This window comes from Vanessa cardui, chromosome Z (assembly GCF_905220365.1).
Source record: "Vanessa cardui chromosome Z, ilVanCard2.1, whole genome shotgun sequence".
In the NCBI taxonomy this organism is placed as follows: Eukaryota; Metazoa; Arthropoda; class Insecta; order Lepidoptera; family Nymphalidae; genus Vanessa; species Vanessa cardui.
Genome location: NC_061154.1, coordinates 8,604,663 through 8,623,957, shown reverse-complemented (window position 1 = coordinate 8,623,957; position 19,295 = coordinate 8,604,663). Strand labels below are relative to the sequence as shown.

At 33.6% G+C, this 19,295-nt stretch overlaps 1 protein-coding gene across 4 annotated transcripts in view; it reads left to right on the top strand.

The window, feature by feature from the left end:
- Window positions 1-18,975, top strand: part of LOC124542958 (sushi, von Willebrand factor type A, EGF and pentraxin domain-containing protein 1) — a 27,553-nt gene extending 8,578 nt beyond the window's left edge. Inside the window, exons 2-12 of one of the 4 annotated variants that reach the window (XM_047120919.1) lie at window positions 2,969-3,157; window positions 9,626-9,838; window positions 11,205-11,637; window positions 12,887-13,095; window positions 13,448-13,624; window positions 13,756-13,935; window positions 14,199-14,378; window positions 14,701-15,062; window positions 15,204-15,394; window positions 15,801-15,963; window positions 17,055-17,194. In XM_047120919.1, the coding sequence (XP_046976875.1) occupies window positions 2,969-3,157; window positions 9,626-9,838; window positions 11,205-11,637; window positions 12,887-13,095; window positions 13,448-13,624; window positions 13,756-13,935; window positions 14,199-14,378; window positions 14,701-15,062; window positions 15,204-15,394; window positions 15,801-15,960 (2,294 nt within the window). In that variant the 3' untranslated portion in view covers window positions 15,961-15,963; window positions 17,055-17,194. Of the gene's footprint in view, window positions 1-2,968; window positions 3,158-9,625; window positions 9,839-11,204; window positions 11,638-12,886; window positions 13,096-13,447; window positions 13,625-13,755; window positions 13,936-14,198; window positions 14,379-14,700; window positions 15,063-15,203; window positions 15,395-15,800; window positions 15,964-17,054 lie in introns of all 4 variants that reach the window. The other 3 variants (XM_047120918.1, XM_047120917.1, XM_047120916.1) reach the window with 3 other exon arrangements.
- Window positions 18,976-19,295: the final 320 nt, after the last annotated feature.

The following is a 19,295-nucleotide window of genomic DNA, read 5'->3' as shown; positions in this document are numbered from 1 at the left end:
GAATTCCGCATTGTGCTTACTTTCACCGACATTTGCCCCCTGGCCCAGTGGTCCAGCTGACTAGCTTACTTGCATTTTTCATAACAATGACTTTGAAAAACGCTACGACAAAGGTTTAATAGTGTTTTTGTTGCTGATAAAATAATAACCTCTATATATATTTCTGTATACTAATACGCGAAGAGAAAACTTTGTGCTCCTTTTTTGAGCGAAAGAGAGGAATTTTTGCCATAGTTACACCGTATTGTAAAACATATTATAAATAAATTTAGCTTTCTGCTCTGCTTCTATATCATACTCCTCTGTGTAATATAAAACACTTTTCATAACGATGACTCTGAGAGATTTGCGAGATTTGTCTAGTTTAAAGTTTATGTGGAGAAGCAGTGCAGAAAAATGTGTTACAATACATTATATTAAATAAAAAAAGACAAAACATTCTTCATTTACAGCACATACAATTATATGATAATGGTTTACAGTGAAACTACCAATGAGATCACCGTTATTTTTTTTTTTTGCAATTTTAATAATAACAAGGTATTATCTAGCTGAGCCTCATTTTTCCTATCTTCAAAATTAATAATTCTTATTAGAAATTTTTAATACTTTAACGTAGAAATTTCTACCGTTAAGCAAATACTATTTAATACTTGAATTATTTCTATATAGTTTTTTTTTTGTCATAAATGTGACCGAGATGTTTATAAGAAACGCGTAGGTAAGTAGGTGTAATAGCAAAAGAAGACATTTATGTTTTTTTTTAAAAAAAAAGAACAATTTAAATGTGAGATCTTTTCGTTACTGCGGTTCGTGCTTTCACTTGCTCAGGTTTTCACGGATTAATTTTAATCTGGAAACATTTCGCATTAGTTATGTTTCACGGAAACTCAAACGCCGATGACGCGTTAAAAATTCGTCATACCATGTTTGAGTCACGACTTTCGCCACAAAATTTGGAGACTTCCATTTCTCCGGCATGCATTGTTGAATGTCATATACATTGTAAATATAATTATTGTATAATTACTGATGGTAGTGGTAACTCCTATTAAACTTGATAACATTTGTGGCTCTATCCTTCTAATGGCTTTTAATATAAAACGCTTTAGATCTTAGGGATAAATCAATCTAATTAATCTATACAATTAATAAAATTGGAGTGTCTATTTGTAATATTAAAATAGGCCATTTTTACTCAATGCATATGTATGTATGTATACACGGTACATGTACCAAAATAACATTTTTTACAATTTTTGTCTGTCTGTTTGTTCCGTCTAATCTCGGCTGGACCGATTTTGACGGGACTTTCAGGGCAGATAATTGATATAATAAGGAATAACTTAGGCTACAGTAATAGATTTTTTGTTAAATTCAAACGCGTACAAGGTTTCGGGCATAGCTAGTAATTAATAAATAAATAATATGTGAGTAATATTATTTCATATTACTGTTCTATTGTATTGTATTTTATTCTATTGTACTGTTTATTTCCCGAAAATAAAAAAGGTAAAATGAACTTTTTAACATGCTTTGAAAAAAATGCTTTCATGCATCATCAAATTACATAATTCGACACTATTGTAATTATCTCTCTCGTGTGCAATATCTCGAAATAATTAAAATGAATAAATTCTACTTCGCTTATGTTTTAATTGATTTCGCTTATATATACTATAAATATTTAAATATAGACATTCCAATTAGTTAAATAGATATAGACAATAATAACATTGAACTCTCACGATTTCTTAAATTGCTTAATAACTATCCTGATCTGTCACATAATAATAACTTTATAAGGCCTGTCCTTACCGTATTTTAATCACTAATAAGGAAATAATGTTTTTTAAAATCTATTAAAAAAAAGTAACGAATATATGCCACTCGTTACGACAGATTTTCATAAAAAGTTGTTGTATTTATTCAATAAAATATTCAATGATAAAGTGACTGATTAAAAAAATATTTTAATAAAACAAAGAAATAAGATAGGTTTATCTAACATAAACAATTAGTTAAAGATTTAAAGTATATGACGATTTAACATACAAGAAAGTTATTAAAATGAGGTCAGCTAGAAGTGCCGCAGCGGCTGCGGCACTGAGGACGACTTTGGTGATCACTTGCCACTTCAGTCGTATGCCCAGAGTCACCAGCAACTCAGCTACCACAAGCGTCAAGTCACCCGCTCGTCTCCACCTCTTCCAAATTACTCCCGCGTTTATCGCCATAAAGACTGCGCCCATGCCGGTCAAGTATACCTTGTACAAATATGCAAAATAAGAAACCTAAAGAACAATATAAATACTTAATCTTTCCCTATGTACCTGTAGAGCTATGCTACCGCAGTGTTCAGCACCAGCGCATAACGCGAGACCAGCTGATGCAATGGCATACGTCACCAGTAAGCCCCCGGACACAGAATGCTCCCAACGAAACACTCTCATAGACTTCAGGTGTAAAGTCAACAGAGATACCATAATCATAAGCGTTATTAACCGCAGGGTTAGTAGAGGCGCACGATTTTCACTTTCTCCTTCTTGATTATTAACTATTCTTGAAATATTGTACATATTACTTCCATTCATTGTATAATATAATAACTGTTTATGGTCATAACGTTATAATTAACTATACAAATATATATTTTTCAAAACAATCATATTGACGTAATTGTCAAAGCAATAAATTTTATTCGGGTACAGATAATTACATACTTTTACCTACATTCATTTCGAATGTAAATAAGTTCGAATTTGTTGAATCAGTTAAAAAAACCGTAAAACCCCCGCTAAAGATATATTCGGTGGTAATTTTTATTTCCATTACATTTTATGGAACGAAAAAAATTGTCTTATAGAAAAACTGTTAAAATTTTTTCGATATAGATACTTGAAATAAGATATTTTTTACAAATCCTTATAATATTGTAAAATAATTAAAAAATATTCTCTCCCCACAGGCTACGTTGCGGCCTCATGTCGTTTTCCCGGCGCACCGGCGCATTCGAGAGTAACGTTCTCCGATGAAAACCTGACAGAGGGGACAGTGGCAACGTATGCATGCGAGCGAGGATTTGAGCTCCTCGGTCCATCCAGAAGACTCTGCGACACAAATGGAAAATGGACACCCGATGGAATTCCCTTCTGCGGTGAGTGATTTAAGTTAAATATTTAAAGCAATTATACCGTATATGCCGTACCATATATGCCGTGCTGTGGGTTAGGTATCTGGAAAACTTCAAAAGTCTTGTGTTCCAATTTGAAGGGGGATTGAAGTTAGTACACAATGCATTAGCAAATTCGACAATAAATGTCCATGAACATACAACCTATTAATAGTGACTATTGAACGAGGTTGTAATTCATTATTAAACAATAGGAAAGTATTGCAAATATCTATTATTTACTTATTTAAAATCCTCAAGATTTGCACTGATCTAAGTTAGTAATATATAAATTACAATAAATAACCAATACGCTAAACAGTAGAAATTATCGAATTAGTACTAATATACGAGCTACATTTTTATCAGTCATTACTGAGGTATTACGAGAAGCTCCATAATAACAACGCGTTTGCTCCGCGATTTCCGCACGAAGACGCCATTTCTGCTGACCCACTTTTACTTTCTTCGTCGAGAAATCACTTCACATGAGTCGTGAATGAAGTCGAAAAAGCGGAAGATTCATTGTAGATCACTCCCACGGCTCTCTCTGTTCGGAAAAGTTGCTCTTAGACGGACGCCCTTTGTAACGAACGCTATGCTTATTGTACTTGCGGTAAATAGGTCAAGTTAAGTGTTAGTCGCTGCGATAAATTTGCGTCTTTATTAATTTAACTTAGATACAAATATATTTTAATACAAAACATAAATATTTTTAGAATTCAAGTACAATTTATAACTGATAAACAAATACTTATATTGCACTCTTCAAATGAATAGAAAAGTGTTGGAATCACTTATAAATTTGTCCTCCTAATACACCCTCTGGGGTGTACTTTGTACTCATTGATACTGAATTTATTTATACATTTTGTGCCTTGTGATATCTGTGCTTGAATTATTTTTTATTCAAGCCTATTTATAGACACGAGCGTAATTGCTTACCGTTTACTTTACATCCGTAGGCTCGCAGTGTAAACTTATATAGTGCATTCGACCTTCCCTAAGTGGGTTAACTAATGTTTTTTTTTTTTTAATAATCACGATAGCCCCTGTCATTACTTTGTTCATAATATTATGATATTAATAGTTAACTAGTGACGTACAAAGATGTATCATGACATATTTTTAAAAAGTCAGTTTAAGAGTTTACTAGAATAAAAAGTATCTTTGATTAAATCGTATTTTTATTATAATATTATTGTAAGAATAATACATACATCTACTACTACTGAATTTGAATAAATGTAGGAATAAAATGTAATATGTGGCTTATAATTTTAGCACTATTATTATAGTAGTATGATTATATTAGCCCGCTCTCAGTCGCACCACACGCCACACCGACTATCGACATAATGAAGTCTCAGGTTTTTTGCATTCAACAGATGTACGCTGTACGCCGTACAGGTAGCACTTGCGGCCATTGTCCGATTTCTTGACCCATATACGAGTATAAAACTAGTTCCGACGACGTAAGTCGATGCCCGCTTGTTTCTATTCACAGATCTTGTGTTGTGATAGGCTCGTTTACAATTTTTAATTGAAGTGGTAGAGAAAGTTATTTATTTATTTTTCATATTTTACAAACGATCAAAATATTGCTATTGTAATATTTATCTTTATTGTTACGATATTAATAAGTTTTTGTCAACTACTCTTATCTCCAAATAAGTTATCTGATATTATCGATAAATGCAATGTTAGTTAATGTTACATAATTAAAAATGTTACATTTTATATATGTTTACATAGTTAAGAGCTGAGATGGCCCAGTGCTTAGAACGCGTGCATCTTAACCGATGATTGCGGGTTCAAACCCAGGCAAGCACCACTATATGAATGTGCTTAATTTGTGTTTAGAATTCATCTCGTGCTCGGCGGTGAAGTAAAACACCGTTAAGAAACCTGCATGTGTCTAATTTCATTGAAATTCTGCCACATCTGCATTCCACCAACATTTGAACAGCGTGTTGGAATATGTTCCAAACCCTCTCCTTAATGAAAGAGGAGGCCTTATCTCAGCAGTGGGAAATGTACAGGCTGTTTGTTACTTTTACATAGTCAAAAAGTAAGTTCGTCTGTTTTTAGCTTAAATAAACCTACGTACTTATCTATATCTGCTAAAAAATATTGGTACTTTTTATGGGTCTACTCAATGACGTTGTAAAATGAAGTTATACTACCTCTAATATAAAAATAAAGTCGTGACTGATATGATCTGTAAATGGAAGATATTTGAGAAAAAATGCTACTCGGACTTTTTATTAATGCAATAGATCACAACATTATGATTTTTAGAATTTTGGTCTGTTTATATATTCGTTTGTCACTGTTCATCTCAGAAATGGCATTACGGATTTGGCTGCAGTTTTCAATGATATACTAAACTAAACACGGGATATCATTTAATATTATAAAATGTTGCCATAATCCTTTCTAAGTCATAATCGTAGTCATTAATAACAATCGATACTTTTTACTAATATTTCGAATTAATTGACTTACCTCATATACCGGGTATATATACTACTCATACATAAGAATGCTAGAAGCAATCTTGTCTACAGCGGATCGGACATGTCTGGAGTGTTTATGTAGTTTAAATTAATTAAAAGTAAAAGTTTAAATATTGATTCCGGAGGGATTGAAATTCCATAAAAAGTACTCTTTTTAAAAAGTAAAATAATGATAAGTTTCAAATAAGCATCAATGTATGTATTATAATTAAGTCACAGACGCTACTTATATATTTGTTCTTTTTCTGCACCTGTCAGATGAGCCCTACGTTGTTACAAAGGTAATTCCGCAATTTACTTTCATAAGGCATCCTCCTAAATACTTTGTGACGGTTACATGAAAGTATTTGTGAATTGATACTCAATTCCATCGGAACAAAAGTATCCTATCCAAAGGTAAATTTACCATAACAGTCATTGATATTTAAGTATCTCAAGAGGTCAGAATGTAATCAAGAATGTTAAGGTGTAAACTTTAATCGGAAGCTCCGTAGATATAGATACGTATTGAGTTTCGATGACGCAGCGCGCCAGGTCGTTCTGTCACCGTTAAGCATCTGACACACTTATATACTCGCCGTTATATATATAGGGGTTACACCTACGCATTTCTTATAAGTATAATATACAATCTTATTTTACGGTAACCTGTCGAAAATTCTCATATTTCTTATAAATATTATTAAAGAATATTTTTTGTTTTGTATCGATACTATAAAAAAACGTAATTGTTAAAGTCATAATTGTTTTTACTTGGCAACCCTGCTAGTCAGGTTCTTAGACAAATTTGTTTAATATTAAGTCAATATCCATAGCTTGAACTTATTTCACGAGTATCGATGGTAGCGGTGAACAAATGATAAGCGCAAATTACTGTCATGATGGGAAGACATAAAATTACAGAAATTTAACTTATACTCTGAGAAAGATATAACACTTCTATAATTGTTACTAGCAGATTAATTAAAAAGCTTCTCTAAATATAGTAGTACAAATTTCATCCAAAAGTTTTAAATTTTTTCTCCGGAATAGATTATAAATTAAGTGTTTTATTATAACATGATGTAAAACAAGATATAGTAACAAGTACTGACTCTGTTAACGGTTACTATATTTTTCTACAAAATAGCAATGACAGGAGAAACAGCTATACATTTCAAACAGAGACTACATAGATATTCATTTAAAATTAGGTTGAAATTTTTTATCTCACTCGTGAACATATTTTACGGTTGATAACAAGCGTTTTTTTCCAACAATTTATAGACTAAAAATTATTCTGGTTCAAGATTAAAATAATTACTCTTTATCGTAATATAGCTATGATTTTTTTATATTTATGTATTTTATTTAAATTTTATCCTCTTGCAATCGATTTAAGCAGTAGGTATATCAAAATCGAAGAATAAGTTTTAGATGTTTAGTCAAAAAAAATCTAATACGGAAGTATTCGGAATATGATAATTATTTTTGTTATCATTTCATCGCTTAGTGACAATGATAATTATTTAACGGTACTGGCAGTTACAAGCAATGAACTCGAACTTATAATAAAGCCTATAGCGATATGTCGATAATTGCATGCAAATTTAGATGTCACGGTCAGCGGGCTAACGGCACTCGCTAAGGCGGCACTGGTCTCGACATGAGCCATACAACCTACACGTGTCGTAAGAGCATCATAACTAGGTGGGTATTTTATATTTGTACGCATCCAAATCATAGCTAGAGTCGTCATTAATAAAAATGACGAGCTGTAAATTAATTGAACCAATTTAATTTAAGTTGTTATTAAATAGTATTGCCCACCGTTTAAGGAGTAACGGCTATTAATACGTAAAATAGGAACAGTGATAAAGAATTGCAAGTGACATATTAGTCACATGATACAAAGTTGTTGAGATAATATTTGTTTCCTGCGTTAGTAGTTCTAAGTGACGTTGACTCTTTTTTAAATAAGAGAGAAAAATAGGTATGCAAGAAATAAAAAACTCTGTAGAGCCTGTAAAAGAAATACCAATTCAAAGGCAAGGTTTGCACTTAAGAAGGCAAGACAAAATGAAGACTGTTGCTTTGATTAACCGACAAAACGTTACATATAGTACATTGTTAAATAAAGAATTGCCACAAATACTTAACAGTTAACACCCACAAAAACTGATGTGATCTTGAGCCGTAAAACGCAAACCCGAGGCTTTCTTAGAAATAAGAAGTGCTGAGAATTACAATTAAGTGCCTTGATTATATTATATAGCTTATGGATTGCATATTTAATTAAAAGACACATGTCCCCATGGACGAAATCATAGATAACATAGGGGTTTAAGAGATTAGAGATACTATTTCATACAATATAACACGCACATGCTTCATAATTATGTTCAGGCTAATTCTAAAATATCTGCATTTGCCCACAAAGACATTCATTCCATTTCAAAGATCGGTTGTTTTTTTAAATATTAGTAGGTATAACGTTAATTACGTTTTAGTGATAAAACTGAGATAAATCAAAGTATAATTGATAGATCCCTATTCTCTCTAATTCTTCTCTATGATCGGCTATGATACAGCGGAACCATTTTCGCAAATTTTTACCTATGTATTAACATTTTCAAATGTCTAAATCTTATTCATATAAAATGTTTAACCTAAGTCAAAAAATATTTTAATAAACGATTATTGTGCATTACCTTAAAATTCCGTAGTGAAAAAAATCTAGTGTATTTTCCGCTAGACAGTAAAATTATAGAGAAATCATATTATATTTGTGTAATTTGACGAGTACACAATAATGGTTCACGGCTCAGTTGTCCACATGACACGGAGCTTGACCTGGCTCAATAGACACAGGTGTCGATATAACAGAGAAGCGTGCGAGCAACCGCGACCGCGTTCCTACTTAGTAAGTTGTCGCGTCGAACGCACCTTTACATGTAGAGCGTAACAGATGTGACTTCCAGTACTCGTATTTATTTCACTTTACCCAAGATCTGTTCTGCGAAATCGGATAAACTGTCTTACTATGATATCATTTTGAGAGAATTATTAATTGTTTTTTTTATGGTATAGTTTGGTGGACGAGCATATGGGCCACCTGATGGTAAGTGGTCACCATCACCCATAGACAATGACGCTGTAAGAAATATTAACTATTCTTTACATCGTCAATGTGCCACCAACTTTGGGAACTAAGTTGTTATGTCCCTTGTGCCTGTAGTTACACTGGCTCACTCACCCTTCAAACCGGAACACAACAATACTGAGTACTGTTATTTGGCGGAAGAATAACTGATGATTGGGTGGTACCTCCCCAGACGGGCTAGCACAAAGCCCTACCACCAAGTATTTGGTTATTTTATGAACTTAAGTTAACATTATCATAAAAACGAAATCAGTCATTTACGTAAATTGAAGATCTTAACATAATATTAAATGTAATTGTGGCTAGGTACACTTCAAAACTTTAATCCGAATCGTCATACAATATACGAATAACTGACACCGTATAAGAGTACCTTGCTAGTTGACTTTTTAGGGATGGCTTCAAACCTCTAAAGCCACTTCGAAAGCCGTCTTCGGCTCAGAACTGACATACGGCGTGATCGTTATAACGCATCCCGTTTTGTTCTTCATTCGTAGCTCGGCGCTATCTCCTCGGAAATTAGACCATATGTTAAGTAGCTTATAAGTTATAGGATCACACATTCACGTTGTACTGGGCATCCCAGTTTGTATGTGAATGTTCAATGTGTCAACTTTATAAGTATAGTACTTTTTTGTCTAATTATCTATTTTTTATAGATAATTAGACAAAAATGAGGAGTGAAGATTGTTTGGTTTAACGGTTTATTTTGATACGCAAGTTGCATATACGTATACCAGATAATTTTTAAGTTTTAATAATATGATCTTATGAATAAATATTTTTTTACAGTTCTCAACGTTGCAGCCGGTAAGGCTCCAATGCAAATATCCACTGAAGAGGGTGGAGTACCTCAGAGAGCACTGGATGGGAGTACATCAGCTGCATTCAACGCTGAAACATGCACGCTCACAAAATCTGAAAGAGTTCCGTGGTGGTACGTCAACCTTCTCGAGCCTTATATGGTGCAACTCGTTAGATTGGACTTCGGGAAGCCTTGCTGTGGTAAGTAATATTTTAAGCTCAATAGTCTAATTATATTATGTACAATTTTTTATCAACATACTCTATGAAAAAGACCAACTTACAGTTATGGTGACTACTTAAGTCAAATAAATTATTGTTATAACATTTTAAGTGTACAAAGCGGATGGAAGTGAGGTTAAATAAGTCGTTTATATCTGCAACAGCTTATAAGCGTAATGCGTCTCGTTTCAATAAGCGCAATGTTCTCTGCGTGTTCACCAAGATCGGTATAACTGGCACGACCCACATGTTCACCGAAGCTCAAATACACTCAGAAGCGTTAACTTAGTAATTAAATCTCCACGCATTGACCATTTTCCATACGATGCGATAGTATACGCAATATCACGATTAACTAAAATTTCTAAAACGATCAGATTATCGCGGATATTATAATAGTCACATAGACACAAAAATGTTGTACCGCCATTTATTTTGAACCACGTACCTGGTTATGATAAGCAATTCAAGTAATTCGCAAATGGAAACGCGGTACGACTTTACAGCTTTCCACAACAATTTAATCTAAACATTGAGGTCTCCGCAATTGTTATTATTTTAATAATATTGAATTATGAACTGTTTTGCGGACAAGCCTCAGTAACTGCAAATAATTGCATTTCAGTGAAAGTTACGAGACAAACAAATACAGGCGTAATGAAAGTACCGCCATGTGAATGTCATAAACGTTCCGTAAAGTTTCTCACTGTTATTACAAATCGTTTCTAATGCGTCTAAATGTTGCAATTTTATACGAGAATTATGAAATAAACAATAATAATTAAAAAGAGTAAACGGTTTTTTTATTGAAGCGGTTTTGACATAGTAACTTGCCTGTTATATAAAGTTTTTAAAACTTTCCATCTTGCACGAACAAAATAAAAAATTACAAGATGTTTTTTTTTATCTATATACAGTAAGTATCGGGCCAGAGTATCTCTAAGATATAGTGCCAACACTTATTTTTTCCACTGTTTACGCCTCATATACTCAAACTGTAAAATTAATTAAGATATATAAAGTCATATTTTTATAAGAAATAATATGCGTGACACATAAATAAATAAAAAACTGAAAATAAAAATGTATAATAACTTTTTAAAATTAAAAACAACCGACATAAATACATACATACATATATTTCTTAACATTCCGCTAAAACCTTATTTTAAGATTACCTATAACAGATTAAAATTTATGTAAAAATATTTGATTTAGTTATATTGATGTTGATATACAAATTGTATTGTACACACGTCAAGTTTAATAATAATTAAACTAGCCCATATGCTTTTTAGGCTCAAAATGGCATATGATTTTAAGAAGTATTTTTATCTTCTTTCAGGTGTAAATAAACCAGCGGTTGTGGTAGTTAGAGTTGGTAACAATCGACCAGATCTTGGAACGAACCCAGTGTGTAATCGTTTTACCGGTTTTCTGGAGGAAGGACAGCCCCTCTTTCTACCGTGCAATCCTCCCATGCCAGGTGCCTTTGTCAGCGTTCACTTGGAATCCTCTACCCCCAGTCAGCTGTCTATTTGCGAAGCATTTGTTTACACGGATCAAGCATTGCCGATCGAAAGATGTCCACAATTTCGTGACCAGCCTCCTGGAAGCACCGCTACTTACAATGGCAAATGCTATATATTCTACGATCGTCAACCAGCCAATTTTAGAGATTCCCTCGCATTCTGTCGATCGCGAGGTGGAACATTAGTTGACGAAAGTAATCCGGCGCTACAGGGTTTTATCAGCTGGGAACTTTGGAGAAGGCATCGGTGAGTTACTTCATAGTAATAATAACAATAAAGCTATGCGAATTCAGCAATAACAAATAATAATATTTATACGATATATATTTATATACTGACTCCTATTTAATTAAACCATTATTTGAGAAATTTATATATAATTTTGATGACAAATTGCTGACTGACTGCGTTGATGCGAATTTGATTTGAACTTCATACGGAAGAGTTAATCTTAACTGCGAAAATTGTCCCAAGCTTTGCGTAATCGTGATGATGATTGATAGCTAACCGAGAAATGAAGCAAGATCGTGTTTGTGCACATTCGTGTTTCAACAGTGGTGTATGAAAATGGCGACAAAATTTCATGCTCACGCGTAATTCAAGCGTGACACATGACATGTCCAGCTGTATTGTAGACAAATAATTGCGTCGTGATCCATAGTCCGTCGTGATACTGTTTCTGAAATAGAGATTTTTGACACAGGATATATACATATACACATAAGGAATACCATATTACTTGATAAACATACCTCGAATTATAGGAAAAACACATTAAATATGATACAAATGAATTATACAAAAAAAAAACAATTTTGTGATCGACGAAGACAAACTTGTTAAAGAGTTATAGACCAAAAGATCTGATATCTTATATGGAGTCATATACGTTCCTTTAACATTTCATCTGCAAGATTCATTGTGATACAGTTATCAAGAAAAAAATCAGCGCACATGTTCCTATTAGTTGAATGATCCATTACAGATCCGCTACGCGAAGCAGAGCGAGGTGATTTGAGTCAATTTCTGGTCCCGTCTTCTACATGACTGTTACGTCTTAGGCCGTTAGCGTGATTGGAAACTTTACAACGGGATTTTTCGTATAGTTTACTTATCCGACAAATGTTATGTGTTACATTCCTTGCAAGAGACATTCATATACATAACTTTAGGAGAGGGCGATACATCTCACTCATTTAGGAAGATCTTCAATCATCACAATCTATTTTTTATGTTTAATAAATAAGTATGTTTTCAAATACCATAAGCTGTTACTAGTACCGTTAGTGCAAGTGTTTTGCTGCGATGTTTATTTACTTATTGTTATGTATTGCAATTGAAATTTTTAACTGTTTGAAAAAATGTTATCGACCCTAATTGTGGTAGAGCTTGTTAAGAACAATAATTGTTTTATGGAGATATATTATTTCTTTATATTATGTTTATGGAAGATGAATCTGAAAATATATACTTACATGAAAAATATGGTTGTTAGGAGCGATAGCAGCAGTCAGTACTGGATGGGAGCGGTCCGCGACCCACAAGACCCAAACAATTGGAAGTGGGTGAATGGTAATGATGTGACAGTCTCCTTCTGGAACGCTCCGGGCGGCAGCGAAGGTTGTGCTAGGTTCGACGGCAGCAAAGGTTGGCTATGGGCTGACACTGATTGCCAATCGAGATTGAACTATATTTGCCAACACCGTAAGTTCATTTTACATATTTGCGAAGCGAATTTAATGCGATGCGATTTGGCTTTGCTGTTGTCTTGTATTATTTACATTGCGAATTTGTGTTTACTCGTACATGTATAAAATTACACGTCATGATATATATTATAAAGAATTTACACTGTATCGAGTACAAGGAAACTTAGTACTTAGTTGATAAGCTAAACTTAATTAACTTACTTTCACAACATATAAACACGACAATACACAATCACTTTCTTCTAAGTGTAGTCGATTAAGGAACGATTAAAAAATAAAAAATGCTAATTTTTACCAACTTGTTTTAATATAGAAGTGTAAATACATTCATAATCTATCCCTTTCAGAGCCCAAAGCATGTGGTAGACCGGAACAACCTCCAAATTCCACGATGACTACGGAGAGTTTTGAAGTAGGAGCCACGGTCGAATACGCCTGCGACGAAGGCCATCTGCTCGTCGGCCCGACTGTGAGAACATGCTTAGACACCGGCTTCTATGATGAATTTCCACCCGTTTGCAAAAGTAAGAGAAAGTATACTATAACGTAAAAATTTTATCGCTTCGCTCTACCAGCTAAAATAATAATACATGTATTATTAGTTTAGATGTAAAGATTGAAACATGGATTTATCCAGCATATTTGCATTTTACAGGAATAGAGTGCGGGTTCCCTGCGGATATAGCTCATGGTGCCTACGAGCTGATTAATGGTTCTGTTTCATATCTATCACATGTGCAATACTCATGCGAATCTGGATACGAGATGGTGGGCCGGTCTCGCCTCGTATGCGATATTGACGAAAGATGGAACGGTCCACCGCCGCATTGTGATGGTAAGCTTCATTTATAATCATCATCATGTCGAAATCGAAAGGCATACTTGAACATCGGCATTAACAATTCTAAAATCACCGCTATAAGATTTTCATTCAACTGAATCATTGAAATATACTGACTATAAATAAATTGAATCCACTAGATGAGATTAATTATAGTTAGACTAAGACTATGAACAATAATATAACACTTTTAGCACGTACGTTCTTTGTGAAACTTATTTAAATAATAATAAAATACTATTTTTAACAATTTGCAGTCGTACAATGTGAAGACGCGCCACAGATCCAAAATGGCCAAGTTTCGGTTTCAAACAATGCCTCAATATTTGGCGCCATCGCAGAGTACAATTGTTTAAAGGGATATAAATTACACGGCTCGCGTAGAATAAGTTGCCTCGCAACTGGCTCTTGGGACAAACCTGCACCTCATTGTAACCGTAAGTTATTTTGCAAATATTTTAATCGCGATAGAACTTGAGCATTTTCAGGATTAAAACTAACGATAACTGTAACTTAACGTTTGATTATCACAAAGTACCTACTAATCCTTATTTAAATAAATACATATTATTTTTAACATATACTCTGGCGTATAAATAGATCGGTTGTCGAAATACTTATATACCTGAAGAAAGTTGGTTCAATCAGCTATTATTAAATATACTAACTAAAACACAGTGATAATGTTGAATAACTAAAATGATAAGAAAAACTTAGAATCGCATTTATTCAAAGGTTTATCTTTTATTTTTTTATTAGTTGAAGAGCGCATGACTACCTCAACGACTACGACAACTACTACTACGACTAGCTCGCCGCCACCGCCGAATCCACCTCCGACTCCGACTACACTACTACCGACAACTGCACCCGTACCAACAACTCCTCGTTTAGTGTTACCTACTAGACCTAGAACACAGCGCCCGCTATCTTCTCCGAACCCCTTCGTAACGCCCGAGCCAACGCGAAGACTTCGACCGAGAATCACGACAACTGAGCGTACGACAACGAAAGCATATGAAAAACCTCCACCACGAAAAGTTACAGTTGCTGATTCTCAGGACTCGCCCACGAGTCACGTCCCTCATATCATTGTTGCCAGTCATCCGAGAGAAAACCAGGTACAAAAACAGTTTAATTTGTTCAAACAATAATTACTAACGAATTACAATATTACAAATAAATAGCTAGAAAAATGTACGATGAACGTCGTAATTACGTGTATACGTATACGGATTTTGAAGGTAATTATTTTTTATTAGATTTTCGGCAATGGCAATAATATCAGAGCCGAACAGACTCCACGAGTGAATGTGCCGCTCCCAGTGGACGGCGACCGAAGGGAAACACTCGGGGCCAGGCTTAATATTGGCGCAGTCGTAGCCTTAGCAGCATTCGGAGCATTGGTGTTCCTTATCGCTATTATTACAACAATCGTCATCTTAGTTAAAAGGTGAGAGAATATTAAAACTATATACTATGCTTTCAGTGTAGCGGAAAAATCAAGATGTGATACTGTAAATTTTAAATTTCAGGCATGTTATATTATAGCCAGTCGCGAGGTATGAAAGTACCTTAAAATATAAATGCTCTAAAATCGCGATATCCAAAAATTCCATACCAAAATATCTATTAAATATAACTAAATACATTGAAAGATATTAAGTTAAAGTACATCGCGAAACTGGATCTCGAACGATCTTGATGTGGTCGACTTTTCTTTTACGCACATACCTATATACCTATATCACGAATTATAAACATTGTAAAACTTATTTCTCAATCTCGTCAATAACAATATATTCGGTTGTAAGTGTGACAAGAATAGGATAATAGTAAATGTTGACAATGACCATTAGCGGAGATCGCAAGCGAGAAAAGGCGCCGGTTCGTGAACTCCCATCTCGGTGGTACACGTTGCTGGCCCTCCCGTTCCCGGACCAGCAGGTCGGGAGACGCGAATTTGCCCGCGCTCATCGGCACACACACCGCGCGGGCCATTTCTCCAACCCTTTATAGCCAGTGCGTTTATATTTTAAGGTACCGCACGCGGTTGACATGGTGGCTGAAATCATACATCAGATTATACTTCAAAATTCCGTTAATTTCATGATTAGAAAGTAATTTAAAGTGATTTACAATTGGAATGGAATATGTTCCAAACCTTCTCTTCAAAGGGAGAGGAGGTCTTAGCCCATGAATGGGAAATTTACAGGCTGTTGTTGTTGTTGTTTCTTGTTCATCTACAACTGTTATTATCATTTAAATCATACTGTCTCTATTCGAGATTGAAACGATATAATCAATAAAATTTCAGGAAAAATCTTAAAAATATTCAGCATTTCAAACATGTTTTAAAAATAAATTCATGTGTCATTTAAAAGTAGGTTTATTTTAAAATTCTACGATGCGCAGCCACCGTGTCGTTCCGTATCGCACGAAGCACGATGCACCAGAAGCAAAAACATTATTGTTTTGAAAGCCACGGCTTCTGCTACAAACTTGAACTGGCTGTTTCTTGAAGCACTGATTACGTTGCCCTGTATTAAAATTTGCCAGTTTTGCACTCGACCACAAAGATGAGCACGCTTTTCAAGAGGAATGAAATTATATTAAAAAATACAAAAATAAGACGTTCTTAATGATAAATTAAGATCGTAACGCACTTCTACTGCTTCCAATCACAACCGACAAGCATAGCACTACAAGATATCACGACTTGAAAAATATCTGCCCTTCAAACACTTCCAATAATAATTATCGATCATAAAAAAGTCGTAAAATAATTAGAATCCAAAATATGTAGAACAAATAATCTATCGTACGTACACTCGTTGACTGTGCAAGATTATTACGAACCTTTTAATTGGTTATTTGTTTAAATTGCTAATTTATATCCATGATTTGGTAACTATTATGTCGAATTGTTTTATAAATTTAATCTTCCCCACAAAAAAATAATGAAGTAGTAATGTTTCTTATAACTTAATTACAATTTGAGTTAAGATTTCTACTATTCTACATTTAAAAATTAACACTGATTTCCTTTTCAAGCACATCTCAAAAAGTACAATGAAATAAAAAAGTAAAAATACAAATATTTGAAATGTCAGCAGGAAACACAACGACGGTAAACGATACAGGCATCATGTATCGCCCGACTGCAATACTGTCGCCTCACTGGACTCGTCGTCTTCGGAATCGCGTAGCGGCCTTAACAGATACTACAGGCAGGCTTGGGAGGAGCTGCACGAGGCCACCGGAGCCAAACATGGTCATCGAAGACATGAGAGGGAAGCTCCCAAAGATGGCTCCGAATTGGTCGTCTCTGATGTCTATCCAGCTCCACACAATAGGGACAAAAGGAGACATCACCACCATCATCACCACCGCGAACCAAGACACCCTGATTGGCAACCGTCGCACCGTCCCCACCACAACCACAAACCTAGATATTAAGATACTACATTAATAACTCGTGTTGATATCTGAATAACGGCGTCAGCAATTAAATACTTTCCAGTTCATTATTTAAATAAATTATATATTATCTTGATAAAATCATACTGATAAGGCCGCCAGGATTGTAACGAGTATATCTAGATAACCCAAATATTTTTACTCATCATATATCAGAACTTTATCATTGTCTTCTTCATATAAGTATATTACAATTCTGATGTATCCTATAGTTAGGGTAAATCTAGTAGACATATTTATCCATAAAGTCTATTATTATTTTATCGTACAAAAATACACGGTATATCGTATGAATTCACAAAATCTTAAATGCTCAATTAATGCTCAAAAACTATGCATCGCAGTTCATGTCACAAATATTTTAATTTGCATTTCTGGAATCACAAGTTTGATTTGTTACCTTTTTACAAGTTTTTATTTAACTTGCAATGTTTGTTTCTTCCGGGCAAGTCTTGCAAGATAAATTAGAACTAGGTTCCTTTATCTTACGGATCTGAAATTTGAATGTTGCTAAGTTCCGAGGAAAATGCATTTTGTGTTAAGTATCACGTGATTATACACCAAGGATTGGCTCTAGACACAGGATGGGTTTTTGTTATTTTATTCAAAACGATGGAACACGTGCGACTTAATCTGACTCGTGGTGATAGTATTATATTTTTATCTGATTAAAAAAATCTTTCTTGCTTTAAGTATGATTACCTTGATCTTTTCTTATGTACAATGTTATATAATGTTATACTGTTTTACCTGTAAGTTAACCGCATAGGCATTAAACGGTGATGAGTATGCAATGTAAATATAATTTTAAGACTAGATTGAAGTTAATCATTGATCAACGCTCTAACTTTCTTATTTATATAATTAATATCATATTTTGACCTTTTTTATTTTGCATATTCTTTTTATGTAGTTTTACATGAACTTTACGTTATTTAACCCTAAGACAAAAGGCGTAATATTTTATAGGTATACGATTATAAAACATAAGCTTTTCATTAACGTTGCGGTAAATTAAATAAAGTAAGGAACTGGATTTAAAAATATACGTAATATAAAATATTTATATTCTTGTAAAAAAAACATCTTTTATATATAAAGCAGAGTATTCTTGTAGATATTGAAAACGCTTTTTTATTGTATATTTTATCGTCAACGTGTAGGATATTGTTTGTATTGTATGTATAAGAAAGCAAAATTAATTTTAATTTCTGAGAGGTACAAAATAATCAATAAATATACCTACTTACGACATTTTCATTATTTAGCGAGTACAATTTATGCTTTCGATTAAAAAAGAATTAAATCGAGTTTATATATGTGCCATTAAACAGGCAAACCTACGTACCTATAAGGAACTACGATCATGTCTAACTAATATTCAAAATTAAAAATAGTTCTATGTATGTAAATAGTTGTAACAAAATTGAAATAAATATTTCAACCATATAATTAAGTTATGTTATAAATATTTAATGTGAAAAATATAGTATTAATGTCGAAGTGAATGTGGCTATTTTATTTGTGGAAATATAAATAAAGTTTTGTGATAAATATTTTGCAGTTTATATCGCGGGCATGCCTCGTAATGAAACTACATATGATATATTATTTTTTATTAGTTTTTAAGTTGTCTATGCATACAAATAAGGAGGTACATTGCTTTGTGTGGAACGATGCATTGGCCTTATCTACATTTTAAACTAAGCTTTTGACAACATCGGTGCCAGTTATGTTAAGGACAATATAAAGCGCACAGATAATAAAAAATATGTGTGGTCTTACGTTAACAAAAAATAGTGAAATTGTAACAATTTTGAAGATAATAAAATATAATATTAGTTAAATAAATTAGTTTAGAAAGCAAAAATAAT